Genomic DNA, 18927 nt, shown 5'->3' with positions numbered 1-18927 from the left:
TTGGAAGACGCTGCTCCTTATCAGCAGACGAACAGACGGGCTGAGTAAAGATGTGACCATGTTAGTTAACAGTTTCTGTCAAAGCAAAGAGAACTGGAAGCAGCGCAGTTTTTCCACACGGGAACATAAACACAGCAGAAACATGCAGAAACAACGGCGGCAGAGTGACGCAAGGAGATCAACTGTGAGATAAAGTGTGAGTAGTGGGTGAAAAGAAAAGAGTTTTTACTTCTAAAGGCTTACTGTGGTGTTGATAAACATGAGTTACTGGTGAAGTCTCTGACGATCGATCTCTCCATGAGATTTGCAGTGTCTTCTTGAGGGGTTTTTGGTTAAATAAAGCCAGTCAGACGTCATTCTGTGTGAAATCAGGGTCCTGTTGGACCTGCATGTGCTATGTCATGAAGTGCATCACATTATATTTAAACGACTTTTGGGGGGGGGGAAACAGCTGATAGAGAATGTCCGGTGTAATTTTCTCATCCTCCCTTGAATTTTTGATTTTGTTTCAATGGCTGGGTACTTGCTGGAGGAGGATAATGTTTTGGTGTGAATTTTTACTGTATTTTTAGCTATAAATATGCCAAAGAAAAAATTTAAACCCCCAGCTTGAAGCACAACAGCAGCGAGGGTTATTTGTTGAGCTTTCTCAAAGTAAACTTGCCAATTCTTTTAAAACTTACATTTTAAATAGTTTAAAACCTTTTAATTTATATATGCTGAACCTGACAAATCAATAATATTACTGTCATTCTAAATAAACAAAAGTAAAAATAAAAATCTTGGCTCTCTGCTAAAATTTAAAACATTTATGGGAAGCCCCTGATGGTTTTCAGAGCAGCAGCTTAGTTCACTCATGCCTCAGTCCAGCTCTGCCTTTGAGTCTCTGGTATGTGAGGTTATTTCTTTGTTTTTGATTAACTTTATAGTTAAACTGCGAACTTCTCAAAAAGTAGCAAGTGCAGATTTTTTTCTTGATCCTCACCTGTTTCATTTAAACTGCAAATATTCAGGATTATTGTGAATATTTAAAATAGTATTATGATTCCAGATCTTTAGGGTACTTAGTCTTTTAATTATGCTACAGTCCAGACCTATAAATAGCGCGCATCAGTGTCAACAGACTGTTCTAAAAAAAAAAGAAAAAAAATGTCCCTTTGAGCCAAAGTTACTGTGCGCATGTGCACTGCATCTCCCCACTCCCTGTCCTCTTGTCGCCTTGGCAACAGACAAAGGGGGGCTCTCTTTCGGCCAGAGGGAAGAGAGAAAAGGTAGCATCGCTCGTCATATGACCCTTCCTGTTCTCCGCATCTCTGTGTTGAGTTTTTCGGAGCAGGTTTCGGACCCGGTGAGATCAGCCCGGCTTCTCTTTGCGCGGACGGACTGATCGGGGATCGGTGAGTGTGACGCTGCTGAGCAGACCGTGCTAGCAGCGGGCTAACGCAGCCCGCAGGACCGAGTGCAGAGACAATGGGGTCGGCAGGGCTGGGAGGGATGGAACTAACCTCTTGTTTTTATTCAGAACAAATAAAAATGGCAAATCTGCTCATATTTCGTTAAATAAAAACACGTAACATATTCTCTAAGAGCTTATGTATCTTTCTTTTTAAAATAAGAGCTGTGGGTGTGTTAGCATCTTTAGTGTATGTGTCAGCCCTCGTGGACTGTGCTGAAATGTTTCTAACAATACGTATCTGAGATGAGATTATGTGAAGGGAGCATAGCTGCATGATGACCAGTGGTTGGAGTAACTCAAAGTGACAGCCTCTGCCTTCTGCATCTGTGACTAAAGTGGCCCTGCCATAAGCACATCCAGAGAGCTCGGGTCATCATCAGCGTCTCTGGCTCAGCATCAACAGGAAGGTTTCTGCATTTTTCTGCGGCCTGCTGCACCGAAAGGCTCATTTCACAAAGCGTGTTTTACCAAAAAGTTTGATTGATTTGATGTTTCTGATGCAGTAGTGGTTTGCTTTTGTTCCAATAACCCTCCACTGTGTTCTGTTGCAGTGTCCCGAAGCTCTAACATTGACACAGATGTTTTCATACACCTTGCACTTTTTCACATTTTGTCAGTGTTTGGTACAACTTCAAATCTTATTGAGCCCTCCTGAGTCAGTGTCTTGTAGAGCCACCGTTTGCTACTCTGTTAGTGAATATTTTGCCCATTTTTCTTTGTAAAATCGCTGAAGCTAAGTCAGAACAAAAGGATGATCTGAAAGGGGCTTAAGGTTGAATTTTGCAGCAACAAACATGCCAGGTGCGAATGATCTGTTGAGATTTGTTGTTAGGTACAGTGCAGGAGTTGTGTTGCTGTGGGCTTCTCTTCTAAACACCCTGATAATCATCACATCATCAAGTGCTGAAATATCAGGATGTTTTAAAACAACATGTGGTGGCTTTGTAACTGAGTCATCATTGGGTCTTTCAGCAGGACAATGATCCAGAAAACGTCTCAACAGATTAAAAAAATAAAAATAAATGGCCACCGCCATCCCCAAACCAAAATGAGATAGAAAAGCTGGGACATGAAGAGAAGACAGCACCAAGGACTGCAGATGGTCTAGATTTGTGCAAAGCAGAATGGTCTTTATGTCTGCTGCATGCTGGGGAAAATACATAACGGCAACAAAGGGGATTTTTTATTGTAGGATTTTTACTAATGAAAAAATATACTTTAAGTAGAGGCTGATTTTTTTATTTTATTTATTTTTTTATTCAGTGTGAGGTTGTGTTACTGTTGAAGGTGAGCGATACGAACTTTGAATTTTATTGCAACAATTTATGCTACTATTGTGATTAAAATAAAAATTCTGATTTAAAAAAAACTATTCATAATAATTTCCCTTAATGAAGTAATTTTTATTTTACTTTGTATTCTGTTCTATTTTCCCCTTAACATATCAGTATACAGGCTCACATCTTCTCTTTGCAGCAGTCAATCTCACAAATCCCCTCCTCCAATTGGTTACCACACTTTACATGTTCGCTTGGCTTTAAACCAGAGCTCTGATGGTGGGGCAGTGGTGTGCGGGTTTGTGGCTAAATCCTTTTGATTCTGATGTCTCTGCTCACTGAAATTAAATCTGTTAAACCTATAATAATTAGCAACTTGGAATCAAATGTGGCAGCAACAACACACCAGAGAAATACAGACGGAAAAATAATTGGAAAAACGTGGAAATAGCAATGAAAGAATGCAGCTCTGGGAGTTTCATCCTGCTGCGTTAACATATAAAGGTAAATGAAAAACTCCAGTTTTAAGACCTGGTTTCTGTTTTCCCCTTTTTTAGGGAATAAAACATTTGTAAAGGCAGAACTGTTGAGTTTGGTCCATTTCAGACAATTGAAACGACTCCATTTTTGTCTGTCCCTCTATGACATAACCTTTTGCTTGTACTTTTGCCTTCTTCTGGTACCATGTTTCATGTTGTTAGAAAACTGAAGTCAGATTTTTTTCCTTTGCCCTCTGTTCTGAAAAAACAATGTTTTCAGGGTCTCACTAAGAGGTAGGAGCTGTGCTTGCAAATACATCTTGATGAGATTTACATCTAGACTTTGAGTAGGCCACCCCAAAACCATTTTTTTATGCTTAGACATTCAAAAAGAGACTGGCATGTCAGCTTGAAGCCAATGGCAGCTGCAGCAGCCAATTTCTTCAAAATAGAGCAAGTAAAAGGACAAGAAGCTTTAGCTGCTCCACTGGCCTACTTCTCCGTCATATTTGTTTTATTTCTGTCTTTCTCCATCTCTCTAGACATGTCAGACATAGTTCCACCAGAGGTTAGACCCAAGCCTGCTGTCCCTGCCAAGCCCCCAAATGTGGGCGCTCCTTCCCCTTCTAGTCCCTTCCCACCCCAGGGCCCAGGTGTGGGAGCCGGTGGCATCGTTACGCCCCCTCAAAGCGCTATTCCAGTTCCCATTGGAAGTCACGGCCCCAGCCACCCTGTCGGTCACAGCGTGGGTCACAGTGTGGGCCACAATGTGGGCCACAGCGGCGGTCATGCTGGGGGTCATGCTGGGGGTCTTGCTGGGGGTCATGCTCCAGCTCACAGTGCGGGTCATGGTCATGGAGGATCCCACAGCTCCGGAGGGGGCTCCACCCTGCTTGGCTACATTGGTATTGACACCATCATTGAGCAGATGAGAAAGAAGACCATGAAGACTGGCTTTGACTTCAACATCATGGTTGTTGGTACGTCACAGTAGATCATGTTTCTCTTAGCTGACCCCCCGGTTTAAGTTTCTGTATTGTCTGACTTCCATTAACTCCCTCTCAGGTCCCAGCGGCCTTGGAAAGTCGACTCTGGTGAACACCTTATTCAAGTCCCAGGTGAGCAGGAAGAGTGCAGGATGGTCACGTGACGAAAAGATCCCCAAAACTGTAGAGATCAAGTCAGTGTCTCACGGTAAGTAAAGCGAGAAAGATCCTTATTTACATTCAGATTAAAAGAATATAATTCAGCTCTGGGGCGTAAAGGATGTGGGCTTCCTGAACTTCTTCAATGTTCGTCAAACTAACCAGGGTATTTTCCCACAAGTTAAATGTTTCTTTCCAGAGCTTACAGAATGCTTTGAACTTATGCATTACTCTACCAAAATTTACCAGGATTCTTCCCATGAACTTAGTTTACATACCTGTGACAATGGGTGAATGACAGAACGTAGTGTAAAGCGCTTTGGGGTCCTATGGACTTGATAAAGTGCTATACAAGTACAAGCCATTAATTAGACTATAAAATAACCTGTTTATTTTATAGTCTATAGTCATATCTGCTGTGATCTAGAAGGAAGTGAACATACTGCTGGTAATTTGGTGGCTGTCAAAAGAGATCATGTGGAATATTAGTATAAAATCTAAAAGTTTTGCTCTGTCTCTGTGACAGAGAAGTTATTTTCTTGGACTGTACATTTATTTTAATTTCCCGTGACAAGCTAACTACATAAATTAAGTCAGCTAAATGTGAATGTTGTCCAGGTAATTAACTGTAGAGATCTGACTGATATTCATCCAGTTGGTGAGATGAGTGCTAACAATGATGCTTTTGTGCAAAAAAAGAAAAGAAAAAGGTTTGACTTTGATTTCCAGCTCCTAATTAAACCTCAATTTCTCAAGAGCTTTAAATAAAAAGCTTTTACTTTTGGTAGTTTTAACCAACTATTACACCTTCTGTTTATCTTTTAGCAGGATTATCTCTGTTACACCAAACTGTGATTTGATTGTGCATGTGTTCCACAAATTTAGCCAATGATATATATATATATATATATACAGTCCAATGTTGGTCAGTATATCTTTTTTTAGATAAATTATATATTAATCAAATTGAACATTTGTTTAGTGGCACCATTACACAAAACATAAAATCAACATTGCAAGTTTACTAGACCCTTTGCTCTCACTTCCCTCAAATCTTGGGGCCTTAATTTTGCCTCTTACAGCTTCTGAACAAACCTGTGAGCCCCATGTTAGTTTTAAGCAGCAGCAAGGAAACACTTGAAAATAAATTATGTAAAAGCAAAGCAAACCTGTTGGAATTTCTCCCGGCTAATTAGGCTAATGAGTAGTCACTCGGTAACCTTACAGGATATAAAAAGAAGCAACCCACAGAGGCTAGATTTCTCAGGAATAGACAGAGAGAGTTCATTACTGTGAGAAATGGTTCAATATTTTGTGTGTTTTCATATACATTACACCTATGGACTTGTTTGTTTATTCGCTGAGGATCACTTTGCTATCAGAAACCCCAATTTCAGCTCAGTGTTTGGACAGATGGCCTCACAGTTATGCCAAGCAAAATTTGATACGCTGCAGAAATAATACATGAATAATCACTGACTGCATGCTGCCCAGTCCGTGAAGGAGTGAAGAGACCCCCGATCCTATCACTAACCAAACATGTCTTTGGGCTGCGGGACATATGAATAACTGCGTTAGTTACTAATTTACCTGCAAAATGTTGTCCTCTGTTTAGCACTATCAGCTTGAAGTCATCAAACTGCACCACTTGTGGTTGATTTGAGTCATGTTTTTATGAAGCTCAAACTAAACTCACCCACAATCCAAGGTGTAAGTGAGTCAGCTTCCACTTTTTTAACCTAATTTGTATATTTTCTTTTACAACAAATACACTGATTAGAGATTTGAGCCTGATTTACAGTCTCAATCTGTTTCTACTTGGGGGGAGAAAAAGTAGGAAAAAAAACATAACCCTAACCCTAACCCTAATTTTTGGCATTAGGACCACACCAGGTTGTATATCTGCTTTAAAACCATTTTTGTCATTGTGTTTGTTGTTGCAGTGATTGAAGAGGGCGGAGTCAAGATGAAGCTGACGGTTGTTGACACTCCCGGCTTCGGAGACCAAATCAACAATGACAACTGGTAGGTTTTCCGGCTGACCCACCTAGTTATTGTCCTGTCTTATAGTTCTGTCTTTGTAAAACTGAACGTCTGGGGTCCGGAGCGCTGCAGCGTCATGCTTTTTGTGTCCCGCAGCTGGGAGCCCATTTCTAAGTACATCAATGAGCAGTTTGAGAAGTTCTTGAAAGAAGAGGTGAACATCACCAGAAAGAAGCGAATCCCCGACACCAGAGTGCACTGCTGCCTCTACTTCATTCCCCCAACTGGACACTCGTAAGTAAAATTTATGTTTTAACACAAAAATCCTTTGTGCAGACCGGAAACTGCCTCGACACGATGCTCTTGTCTTTGCTTTGAGCACCTCGCAATTAGCTGCTGCTGACAGCTGTGAAATTACTCCTTAATGCATAAATGACCATTCAGTCTTTTGTATGTCTCTGCCAGTTTGTCTCATCGTTCTCAGTCAGAATAATTTAGATCAACTGGAAGTTTTTTTTTTTTAAACATTCAGATAAGAGTTGAACATTTAACCTTTGTCCAGTGAATCTTCAAAAACTTTCACACTCTTGAGTAATTCCTAAACAGAGGAAAGCTAATGAGATGTGTGACATGTTACAGATATTTCTGTGTTCCGTGTTAGCTTTTCCGGTCTCTTTCTTTTCTCTTTTTTTTTTTTTTTGGCGGGATGAGCTGTCCTGAAACCCTTTGTCGCGTAAACGCGGCTTTTATTCTCTCTCAACATCTGCTCCAGTCTTCGACAACTGGATGTGGAGTTCATGAAGCGCCTGAGTCACTCAGTGAACATCATTCCAGTGATCGCAAAGTCTGACACAATGACTGTCGAGGAGCGACAAGAGTTCAAACAGCGTGTGAGTGTGATCGTTACAGCTGCCGCAACATCTGTTCGACAGGAAAGAGAACTCGTTTGATCGCAGATGTTTTCATCTGTGAGCAACTCTGATCCCACGGCTTCTCCTAATTGTTCAAATTGTCTTCGCTGGTGCTGCAGGTTAGGAAGGAGCTGGAAATGAACGGGATTGAGTTTTACCCGCAGAAAGAGTTTGATGATGACATAGAGGACAAGAGTGACAACGACAAGATCAGGGTACGTGTTCGCGATTTCTTTCTTTCTGTCTTTTCCATCTGATCCCAGTGACTACAGATGCACCAATCACCAGGGTTTTGTGGCTAATTTGTGATTCTCTTTGTTTTGAATTGACATGCTTATATCTACTTTAGCCAGTTCTGATTTACTTTAGTGCTGCAGCTATTTTAGTAATCAATTATTCTATCGATTAATCAAATTAAAAGTAAAAGGCACCCTTGCAGAGTTTTTTTTTAACCACTTAAGCCTTTGTTACACAGTATCAGAAATACATTAAAATATGCAAATTCAATTCCTACTTTAAATAACAAGTGATTTTGTTCACTTTACTGCTTAAAATAACAACATTCCAATTAGTATATACTTTATCATTTTGAGCATGATATGTTAACTGAAACAAAAAAATCTGTATTTTCTCTTCTTTTTTATGCACTTCTTGTTACTGGGCACTATTTTATTTTTATATTTGTATTTGTATCATGTTCGAATAAATTTCATTTCATTTCATAACAGAGGATGCATCTGCAGCTAAAAAAAACACTACTAACATCAACATGTGAAAAGCTCAACGCCTTCAGCTTTACTTCCATCAGTGGCGTTTATAGCTAATATATTAATTAATAATGTGAAAGAAAAGGGTTCTTAAGAGGAGGTTGTTGTTTTTTTAAACCAAGTGAAGCTAAAACTATGTCACTTAAGGAGTTCTGCATAGAACATATTTACAAACATTTTTTTTTATCTTAAATGCAATATCTATATATATATGTGTATTTGTTCAAACTGTGACAATAGTCCAAACAAATATTACAGTAGACTGTGTGCTTTCATCAAAATGGCCTTTTCTAGGGTGTGTATACTCCAGTCAATGATTAAACAATTACTAAATTAGTTGATGATTATTTCAATAATCTATTTATCATTACTACTTCGATTAATCATTTCAGCCCTAACTTATTATAAGACCTATTCTAGAAAAGATATAAAAAGTAAGTTAGTATTAAAAATAAAGCAGTGAAAGGAGGAACTGTTGAGGTGGACAACTTGTCACATGTGAGTGAGGAGGGAGATCTGAATATTATCTGGATTCTGTTTTATGAGACCAGAATCAGAGTGACGCCTTACTGTTGGAGCAGGAAGTTAACATGCCTCTTATCTCCCAGACACACACTCTGACCTGGATTCTGTGGGTCAAGCACACACAATTAGAGAAACAGACACAAGTATAAGGAATCTCAATGAGCATGTCTCAGACAAGTGGCCCCTTGTGTGTCAGTAACTATCTTAATTGATCATATAATGCGTCAGTGACTATCTAACGGGGCAGAGACAACTGACCAATTGTTGTAATTTTTACACGATATAGTGTAAAAAAAAAAATGTTGAAGTGATTGCCTTTTTTCTGGCTTGAGCTGTGTGTGAGGAAGACGAAGGTCTTTGTGCAATGAACAAATCTAATCCTTAGTGCATAAAGCACCTTGGCATCTTCCTGCATTAAACAAATGCTCACAGTAAAATGTAAAACCTAACAGAATGATTATTAATTATTTATATGGGGAACATGCAAAGCCACAGTGTGAGAGGGAAAGTAGTTTTAAAGCAGGATTTTTATAATATTTAAAAGAAAGGCAAGATGATAGGAGTGGACATGTAAGGCTTACTTTAGTATCTTGAGTAATTTGTACAGTTGGCTTTAGTGGCTTTGAACAGCAGTTTCTGTGTCTGTTTCCTGAAGATCCTCACTTTAAATATGACCGCCAACATTTCCAAATCCGCCACATTCCCTGACAGACACAAGATGAAAACTCAAAAAGTATTGAAGCTTCTTGTGATATTTATGTTTTATTTTATTTATATTTTAAACACCTCTGACAGTGAAAACAGCTAACTTTCACACTGCAGAGTGTTGTTATTGCCGGTACCAGGCCTTCACTGAACATGAGTGGATTTTTCAGTTTCTAAGTCCAAGTCAAGCTGCAAATTTCATGATTTTGTTCACAGTTTCTCCCGCTTTTTGTTGGAGTTTGAGGCAGAGGAATATCTTTGCTCACTTGTTCCGACTCGTGAACCTTAGTCAGTGTGGAAATCTGTCTGCCTATAGGAAATGATGCCCTTTGCTGTGGTGGGAAGTGACAAAGAATACCAAGTGAATGGGAAGCGAGTCCTGGGGAGGAAGACGCCGTGGGGAATCATAGAAGGTGGGCGTCGTTGGTGACGTTTTGGTGTTTCTGCCACAGAAACAATGAGGATGTTCGTTTGAATCCGTTTCTTCTTTTTGTCTCAGTTGAAAATCCAAACCATTGTGAGTTTGCTCAGCTGAGAGATTTCCTGATCAGGTATGTAGGTTCAAATCCTGACCCTGGGTCTTTGTGCATGGAGTTCTTTTATCTCCCTGTGCATGTGTGGGTCCTCTCTGGGCACTCCAGTTTTCTCTTACGGTTCAAAAATTGTTAGGTGAACTGCTCACTTTAAATCGTCCTTAAATTGTCTAAGTATTTGTTGGAGTGTTTGTTTATTTCCATGGTATTGAAACTGACTACAGAGCTGTCTTCTGAGTTTTTCCTCGTCGTTTCTCCAGGTCCCACCTCCAGGATTTGAAGGAGGTCACTCACAACATTCACTACGAGACGTACCGTGCCAAGAGACTGAACGACAACGGAGGTCTGCACCCCATCACTTCAAATGACACCCAGGAAAGCAACCTGTAGGCAGGCGGTGAAAGAATCGATCAGGATGAAAACAGTGCAATGAAGCTCACATAGAAATCTATAAGAAAATTTATGATTTTCACCCCCAGCTTTGCTGCATGAGTGAAATAACTGTTAGTCTGTAAAACTTGGTGTCAACCTGTTTGCCTCCCTCTCCATGTTAAACCCATCCAACATATGCGCATCTTTTCCCCCAAGGGACACCATCTGATGAGGGTTTTAATGGAAAATCGGTGATATGCCTCAGCCAAGATAAAACGTGATTACATTACATCTCCGAGTTGTGCAAATGCAGCTGGCTTTAGGAGACGCTTGCTGCGGCTCTCCCCTCTCTTCCATGGGGTATTTGCAGATGTCTGTTTACAAATGAATTGCAATAACTCCTAAAGAGAGTCAGCAGGTCACATTCTGTCAACATGTAATAACAAGCATATCAAGCTGAGCTCAGACTACAACTCTGAAGCCTTTTTTTTCCTGAATAGTTAGACACAGCATTTTACACAAACTAATGTGATCTCCAGCCAAATTTATTTTCTTCAGCACATTCACGATCCGTGTTACCCGACTTCTGCTTTGCATCCATTCCTCGTTTAAGTTTTCACACAGCAACGTGAGGGATTACGTCTGAAATTGGCTCATTTTTGAGGAGGTTTGTAGTTTATGTTTTTTTGTCACTTTTCTTTAATGTTGTGTTCAATGACAGCAACAAAAATGTTGAATTTTGTGTAGAGAGCAATTTATAAGACAATAATGAGTCCGATTTTCAAGTCTGGGTGTAAAACACTATACTGTCAATGCTTTCTGACTTTAAATGTAATATGTGAGTTCTGATTATAATGTAACGTTACGTAGTACAACAGAGGCATGAGGATATGAAGTCAAACTGTGGCTGTCATGCGGATAGGAAGCAGAGATGCAGCAGTTCATCAGCCATAGATCCGAAGTGGATAATTTTCAACATTGAGTGTCCTTGATCAGCTAAGAACTCCCACCATACATAATGAAATTTGATGCTCTTTAATCAGACTTTGATGGTCATGATCTTGCAGGTTCTTTTTTGATTGATTCAAAATTGCTCCAAACATCTGACTGGGTGAAAATCTGAATCTGCAGGTCAAATCCAAAATAGTTCAGAATTGGTAATGGTTTGAAAAGGCCTGATCAATGCATCTCAGCTAAGATGGCATTTTGTCTGCTTCAAAAAGGACTATTTCTACCTGGAAACTTGCACTGAAATAGATTTTTTTTTCTTTTTTGAATGGGTGACCAAAACTCACCATACTATTGTGTGTGGGGTTTTTTATTTTTTATTTTTTTATTTCTTGGCTGCAAAGACCGAAATATACGCCGTCGAGCATTAGAAGTTGAAATAATAAGATTTCTTTTTTAGTTTTATGGTTTAATTACCTAAAACCAGTAACAGTGAGACATAGTGCCATTTTAAATGAACTTTTTTTTTTAATCTGTTTTCATAAATGGTCTCACTTGTTAAAACCTTAGAAAGTGCCACATTAAGAAGTGTACAATTAACTAATAGAGATTCTAGTATTGTATCTGAATTTCTGTGCAGCGGGGAGTAACAAGCCAGCTCTGCTAAAGATGATTAAAATTCTCTGCAGCTGCTGCTTGAATACACAAAGGATCCCTGTGGCTTTGTTGTCAGAAGGTCCTAACAAACCTAACAAGCTGTGCTGTCTTCTTCAATTACCAACTCCAGTAAAGAAAAGATTCTGTAATATTCCCTCACCCGGCTCAATTCGGCCTTTTTTAAACTGGAGACAGCAGCGGTTTTATCTACTTTATATTACAGTAGATGAGGACTTAGGTTTAAATGGGAATGATGCAGCTGAACACTTGCATGGGCTTAGTGTGCTCCTGCAACGACACCTTGAGTATGTTTAACTAGATGATCATAGATTCAGATGGATTTTTAGTCATTGTGAATATTTTTACACTTAAACAGATGACAGGCTTTTAGATTAATTGCGGTATATATTCAAATATAGGACATAGCATTTGAAAGACACTAATCTCTGCACTAAGGTTTTCTTTTAATCACATGCTCTGACTTTACAAAAAAAAAAAACATTTTCCAGTTTTGTCACCAGTGTGTTATCTTTGCATGGCAGAAATCTGAGCAAGATTTTTTTTAAGATAACTGCAAAATAAACTGGTATGTGGTCTGTTTACTAAGAGCGTGAGAACAGAGCTAAAATACGTGTACTGCCAATTTCAAATTAAATTCTACATGCTCACCACTTGGTGGCAGCACTACGCAACATTAAGACAGGATCAAAAAAGACCTCAGCAGCTCTGACATTTTTTTTTCTTTTTCCTGAAAAGGTTTACAGAGTTTGCCAACATATCTCGTCGTAACAGGTTTATGAAAAACTTTAATGTTAAATACTCAAATTATGTGCACTGAATTAAGCGAGCTGTAAACATGTTTACCGGGTTTTCTTCAGGACTTAAGCATTTATAAATGTTCCGCCATGTACAGTTTGCTGTGGAGAGCAAATATGCCAAAACAAAATGATGTAATCCTTCAGTAAATCATTCATCATTAATATAAACAGCCACTCGTGTGGGTGTGACGTTGGGCAAAATGGTCATAGTTGTGATTTTTAGTGCAATCCAAGGTCTAAGAGCAGAGATGTGTGGTATCGTGTTTGTTTGTGCATGCTTGTGTCTGTACAGCCAGTCAGTTCTCACGTCACTATCATTAACTGAATATTTCTGGATGTGTGGTTTGTGCATTGAACTGGTGTGTCACGGGGTTGCCCTCTGAACTCCTGTTACTCCTTTCAGTCAGTATAACTTCAACATGATCACTTCATTATTGACAACTTTTTGTAAAGTTGACATGACACATTTATAGCATCATTTCCAGTGTTATTTGGCAGTATTTATACATTGGTGTCTTATCATTGTAATTTATTCTTTTATTTAATAAATGCACTTCCTCATGTTTTTAATTTTTGTCTCCTAATTTGTTGATTTATCTTGAATATGTTTGTATTTGACCTCCAGAGTGAGAAACATCATCAAACTCAAGTTGGGACGTTATTCCATTGAATGCCAAATTGCATACAGAATAATTAAACTGCATTGATGTTCAGACTCAGTCAGTAAATTAGAATATTAAAGAGCCAGCTTATTTGAGAAATTTTAAACACATTGAAATCCATTATATAGAATAATTAGATAGATTTGAAAGGCTTTATTTCTGTTTTGATGATTTTCTGCTTACAGATAATGAAAACATGACATAAGAATATTACATCACACCATTAAGAAAATCCTTCATATCAGATTCACAGCCATTTTTGGAGTGGAAGCGCCTCAATATAAAGTGGAGTTTGTTTTCGGTCAAATCTCAGAGAGTTAAACATCTTTTGATTCTTTGATATCTTGAAAAGTTTCAGATCATGTTCAGGTGAAACGTCAAGCTGAATCTGGAGCAGTTAAGAAGTTTATTCCTTGAACGTGGAAACACCAGGGCATTAATCAAGGTTATTTAGAGAAAACCTACTCTAGACTGAAACAAGTGTCTTTTATTTTAAGCAAACTCCTGAAGGCTTTGGTAATCGTCTCGAAACAGAGAACCAATAATGTTGTATTTCCTTGTAACTGAGGTCATCCCTTTCACGTGTAACTCAATGAATCATTCCCGATGTTTGACGTTGCAAACATAGACTCCTTCAGTACAAGGTCTTGTCATCATAACATCAGAGACTGATCCTCCTTTGGGGCCTTTTATCTGCTCAGCCTGACTGCACCACAGCAGTTCATTCAGAGGTCAAGATCAGTTTGTTTCAAGTTCATGTTCCATGACAGTGTTGAGTCATTACATGGCTGTGAAAAGCATTTTCTCCCTCACAGATTTCTTCTGGTTTTGCTTTTTTGTCACAGTTAATTGTTTCAGACCATCAAACACTTTTTGATATCAAACAGAGATAGCCTAAGTAAATACAAAATGTAGAATTAAAATCAGAAATTTGTGCTTTCGAGTTGGAAGAAGCTATCCAAAACAATCTCTGTTAAATCAGAAATTACCATACCCACATTTTTGGAAGGTTGAGATTCATTTTACAGATAACTCCCAGGCTTGACCACTGTCATACAGTAATCCTTATGATTACTGTTATACAGAAATGATTACTGTAATTACTGTAATACTGTAAAATCAAGGATTCTCTTAAGGGAGCAAGATTATGTATTTTCCTGACCATTTCACTGCCATTTTATAGCACAATCAAGTAACTACGTTTCCGTCAGTTGTTATAAAAATACCGTAAATATCAAACCTTTCAAAAGAATTTTGACTTTGCAATTTGATGCCTTGAAACTGGGCCTCTGTTTCTTTAAGAAGCTCTTTAAAGACTCTACATTCTACATTCAGCAATTCATTACAACAACATTTCTCTGTTAAGACATTTACAAACATTCTTTTAATTTTCTTTCAGTGTCGGACTGAGTGATAGTTCATATAATAATAATTTCTGCAGATGCACAGTTCCGCCAGGAGTTTGCCAATTGTTTCTGCTGCTAGTCTGGATCGTAACACAACCTCTTTAAATAGAACCTTACTGAGAAGATGAAGGAGGCTAAAAAGATGGCAAAAAGAATCACATCATGCCCTGATCCACAGAATTTCAAGAACAGATGACAAACGAGTTCTTTGTCATCCATCAGTATAAAAAGAGTCACAAAGTGGCTTTAAGACTCCAGCAAACCACAGTGAGAACTTTCATCTTCAAATGGACATAATGTGGAACAGTGGCCAATCTTCCTAAGAGTGGCAACAAAATCTACCCCAGAAGTGCATCACATACTCATGCAGGAGGTTACCATAAAACTGAAAACAACATGTAAAACACAACAGAACATTAACCCTTTGGTGAACCAGCTAATTTGAAGGGTTTAGGACCAACAAGACATTGAAGAGGTGCTCTGCATTATTGGCTGAATTCTGGCAGTGCTGGTGTGAAAAAAAGGTGTGAACTTGCTTTGGTGCCAGTGCATGGACTGATACAGTGCAGTCAAGTGGAGAGACTTAAATTAAGGTTTACCAAGAATTTTTTTCATGGGCACGTATGGCCCCCTGCTGTTCAAAGTAAGTTCAACAGCCAGATGCAGTCAGTAGGACACTCAGGAGACTATGCTACAATAGTGCAGCCATCAAAAACAATAAAGACAATCAAAAAGACAGTGAACAAGTTTAACTTAATGGCACCGTGTTTGACTGGATCATGTTTCTGAAATACTGTGTTTTACTCAAAATATAAATACATGCATTATATCCTTGGTCCAAGCCTTCCAAAGTCTTGAGGATCACCTGGGTGCTTTTTGAGACATGAGCTTAGAAGTAGCGTTTTCCATAGAGCTGTGCAATGAATACAGTTTCCCTCCAGTGTCTTCCTTAGTTGCATTGAAAACTATGTTTGAGAGATCTAGGAGGGTTTTCCTTCCTGCCAACCTGTATTTTAACTCCAGCTGCCCGAGGAGTCCCATTGGGCGAATAACCTGCAGTTTTGCACACACACCACAGTTATCAGTCTGCTTGTTGTCTGCTTAGCCTTAACTCTTTCCTTCAGAAAATATCTAAAATCCATCTGCAATTGACAGACCTTCAACACTCATTAAATGTACACTCAAGTATTTGCACTTCTGGATTTCTTTGGTTCCTTGTCTGATCCTCCTATTTACTGCAAGTCTCCTGTTGTATCTCTGTTCTCGTTTGATTGTCTTTAGCTTTTAGCTTTTTTTTCTTTTTGCCTTCTTGTGTTTGGAGCTTTGTTTGCTATGTTGGTTACTAAAGCTTTTCTGCTCGCTTTCTGTCTTCTTTGGGTCATTCACAATTTAAAAAACGATGGAATTGCATTTAGAGTTTATAGCTGTTCTGGTAGACAGAAATTTTCTTTGTTTAGGCCCTGCCCTGAGTAGCGGTTCGTTTGAACCTGAGGAGAACTCCTCCCTAACTCATCACCCTGAAATTGCTGTCTGCAGACAACTTTGACGCACCTGATTTAAGCTGATGAGTAATTGGCAGTGGTTCCTCTGCAGAACAAGATTACAAGCTGTTGAGGTAATTCCTTTCTTTGAGAGTCTTTGGAGAAGGGAAATGTCTAAAATATGCAGTGTGTGCTCCAGAGAGCAAGAATAGGAAACACTACATAAATCATTGAAATGTCCAATTTGATCAGATAAGTGAATAGGTCACCTCATACTTTGAAACAGTAACTTTATATTGTTACTCGGCGCTTTGGGTTGTGGGGTTAGTTTTGTACAGTCACACAGCACATTGAAATTGACTTGTTTTTAGAATCATTTTATTCTGTAGCAATGCGTGATTTAGCTTTTTCGTTTTTGATCAGTCAGTATTTTATCAGGCAGCAGTCAGAATAGCATGAGTTTAGAAGCAGGAGGTTTCCTGACAGACAAGCTAAGCTAAAAGCTATTCAAATGCCATTATACCCAGTTTTTTACCACCATAAAGAACTTTAAACGTCAATTCTGGCCAATTCAAGTGAATGCACAGTTGATCTTGGGATTATTTTAAATATTTGCTTTCATGTTAGTAGAACAGTAACCATGAATCACCTATTTTGCTATATTATATGGTATGGAGGTAGCTGAAGCGACTGTGGATCAGAGGGAAGAGTAATAATCTAGCAGTCTGAAAGTTGGGGAGTGAATTCCAACTTTCTCCTAACAAATGTTGATTTGTCCCTGGCAAAGGTATTTAACCCCAAGTTGCCTACTTGTTTGCGTATTAGTTGCACGCAGTGGTGTAGCAAGGTTTTCAAAGTTGTGGGATATGTGAATTGACTGGGAAGGGATTGTCTCTAAAAGTTACAATCCATTTAAAGTCATATTCAGTCATATTGCTTCTGATAGTTGATCGTCTGCTTCAAATGATGAAAAACTGTTACTTTAGTGCCCAAAAAAAGACTGACGATCTAGCTTGACCTTTGATGGAATGCAGGCATGCACAGCTCTGTATTTCTTGCCTGTCTTCTCAAAATGTCTGCTGGACAAAAGCCCTATTGTTCCTTGAAGCTCCCTCCAACAAACCTGTTCCTTATTCAGTGATACAGAGAATAAAACACTACACACTAGCAGGCTATTTAAAACTGGTGGAGTCCAGGGGCTAAGTCAACAGTGATAGTCCTGTCCTAGTCCCATGCAAGTGAAATTAAACCAGCGTTCAGTTACCAGATTTCTTGCAGACTGTTGTCAAAACGGTGAAACTTTGATGATGAATGCGGACCACGACTGATGGTTCTGGTTCTACTTTCGTGGTACTTTTCCTTTAACTTTCCTTTTCCTGGCTGAGTTCTGTTTGGACCAATTGATGTAAGAGTTCTTACTTTAGCACATCTTGATCTTGACAAAGAAAAAAAAAATTAAACTTTCGCTTACACTGCTTGCAGAAGCACTATTGGTTCAATAAGCAGTTAGACAAATTATGATCAAGTATCTGTAGGGATTTTTATTACAGTTGTAAAACATAGTCACCTGTGTGGTAGACGGTTAATGGACTGACTTCCTACTGTCCTTTCAGCTGCTGACTGGTGAAGAGTTGCACCAATTCCTCCAATATCATTTACAGGATTAAACGGTTATGGAAATTCTGCTCATGTTTCTTCAGAGCAGAAGTAATATTAGCATTGCCTTTCGGTTGATTCACTCGGTACAACACGTAGGATATGGGATATCGTCCCCTCTCGTAGTCTAGTTGACGATACCTTTAATCACGACGGGTGCCAGGCTATAGATCAGTGGTTCTTAACCTTTTTTGAGGTACCGAACCCCCCAGTTTCATATGCGCATTCACTGAACCCTTCTTGTTCCCCCTCACCTCACCCACGCCGACACACAAAATACTTTGCGGTATTCTGATTTAGTATTCTGATTTGCGTTACCACCCCCACGCCACTAGAGGCAGTACCAACCCCGAAAAGATGCGACTAAGGAGCAGATTTAGAAGTACACCGAAAGCTACAGAATTTGGTAAAAACGGTGAGTTTTGCTGAAGTAATTAAAGACATAAGTTCAAATCCATGCTGAGAGTGGAACTCCTTCAATCAGTGCTCCTCCGCAGCTCTGATTGGCTCAGCAATGTAACGTGATCCTCTGCAGCAGCGCTGATTGGCTCAGCAATGTAAGGTGATCCTCTGCAGCAAGTGATGGCAAAGCGGGGAGAGTCATCACGACTTTACACAAGTGTGTCTTTACCTCCGCGGTAGAGGCTCCACCGAACCCCAGAGACCGACTCATCGAACCCCAGGGGTTCGATCGAACCCAGGTTAAGAACCACTGCTATAGATGAAGGTGATGGTAAGGAGTGCTTCTGACCTCAAAGACTTGAAGTTCATCACCAAAGATAAATTATCAAACTGCCAGTGAAAAAGTTGGTCAGGAAATACAATGAGGGTTTCATTGCTGCAATGCCTGTATATATTTTTTCCACTAATTACTGAGAAGAACATAACAATTTTCAATAACATTGTTAATTTGAATACAAATAGAATAATTCAGAGTGGATATTCCTTTGTCACTTTATTATATTTTCTGAGATGCCTCTTTTCCAGTCATAGTTGGATGAAAAATTTTAAATCTAAATTTGCTAGGAGTGTGAATAATTTTGGGCTTAATTGTATATCAGTTCTCAGTATTCAAATTTCTCTATTTTTATTTGCACATCTTTGAAAATGCTATGCTTCTTAAAGACTCAGACAAACCTTGTCTGC

The 18927-nt window shown here is 39.1% G+C and overlaps 1 protein-coding gene across 2 annotated transcripts; it reads left to right on the top strand.

Moving 5' to 3' along the window:
- The first annotated feature begins 98 nt into the window (after positions 1 to 98).
- septin3 (septin 3) lies at positions 99 to 13146 on the top strand. Of its 2 annotated transcripts, none has more exons than XM_007551672.2 (10): positions 99 to 196; positions 3755 to 4192; positions 4278 to 4406; positions 6301 to 6382; positions 6497 to 6634; positions 7113 to 7230; positions 7371 to 7466; positions 9565 to 9661; positions 9748 to 9799; positions 10042 to 13146. In XM_007551672.2, exons 2-10 carry the CDS (start codon positions 3757 to 3759, stop codon positions 10169 to 10171), a joined length of 1278 nt encoding a protein of 425 aa, XP_007551734.1. In that variant the 5' UTR covers positions 99 to 196; positions 3755 to 3756; the 3' UTR covers positions 10172 to 13146. The 2 variants fall into 2 exon arrangements, with proteins under 2 accessions (XP_007551734.1, XP_007551733.1); XM_007551671.2 differs by lacking the exon at positions 99 to 196 and adding an exon at positions 1201 to 1397.
- Positions 13147 to 18927: the final 5781 nt, after the last annotated feature.

The sequence above is a fragment of the Poecilia formosa genome, unplaced genomic scaffold (genome assembly GCF_000485575.1).
Source record: "Poecilia formosa unplaced genomic scaffold, Poecilia_formosa-5.1.2 Scaffold43, whole genome shotgun sequence".
In the NCBI taxonomy this organism is placed as follows: Eukaryota; Metazoa; Chordata; class Actinopteri; order Cyprinodontiformes; family Poeciliidae; genus Poecilia; species Poecilia formosa.
The sequence above is the reverse complement of the archived record's forward strand: the minus strand, read 5'-3'. Positions and strand labels throughout refer to the sequence as shown.

Bases quoted from the DNA above. Each gene is read 5' to 3' on its own strand.
- septin3 (XM_007551672.2), top strand. From the start codon at position 3,757: ATGTCAGACATAGTTCCACCAGAGGTTAGACCCAAGCCTGCTGTCCCT. The intron at 7,231-7,370 runs GTGAGTGTGATC...CTGGTGCTGCAG, and splicing joins GACAAGAGTTCAAACAGCGT to GTTAGGAAGGAGCTGGAAAT. The intron at 9,800-10,041 runs GTATGTAGGTTC...TCGTTTCTCCAG, and splicing joins CTGAGAGATTTCCTGATCAG to GTCCCACCTCCAGGATTTGA.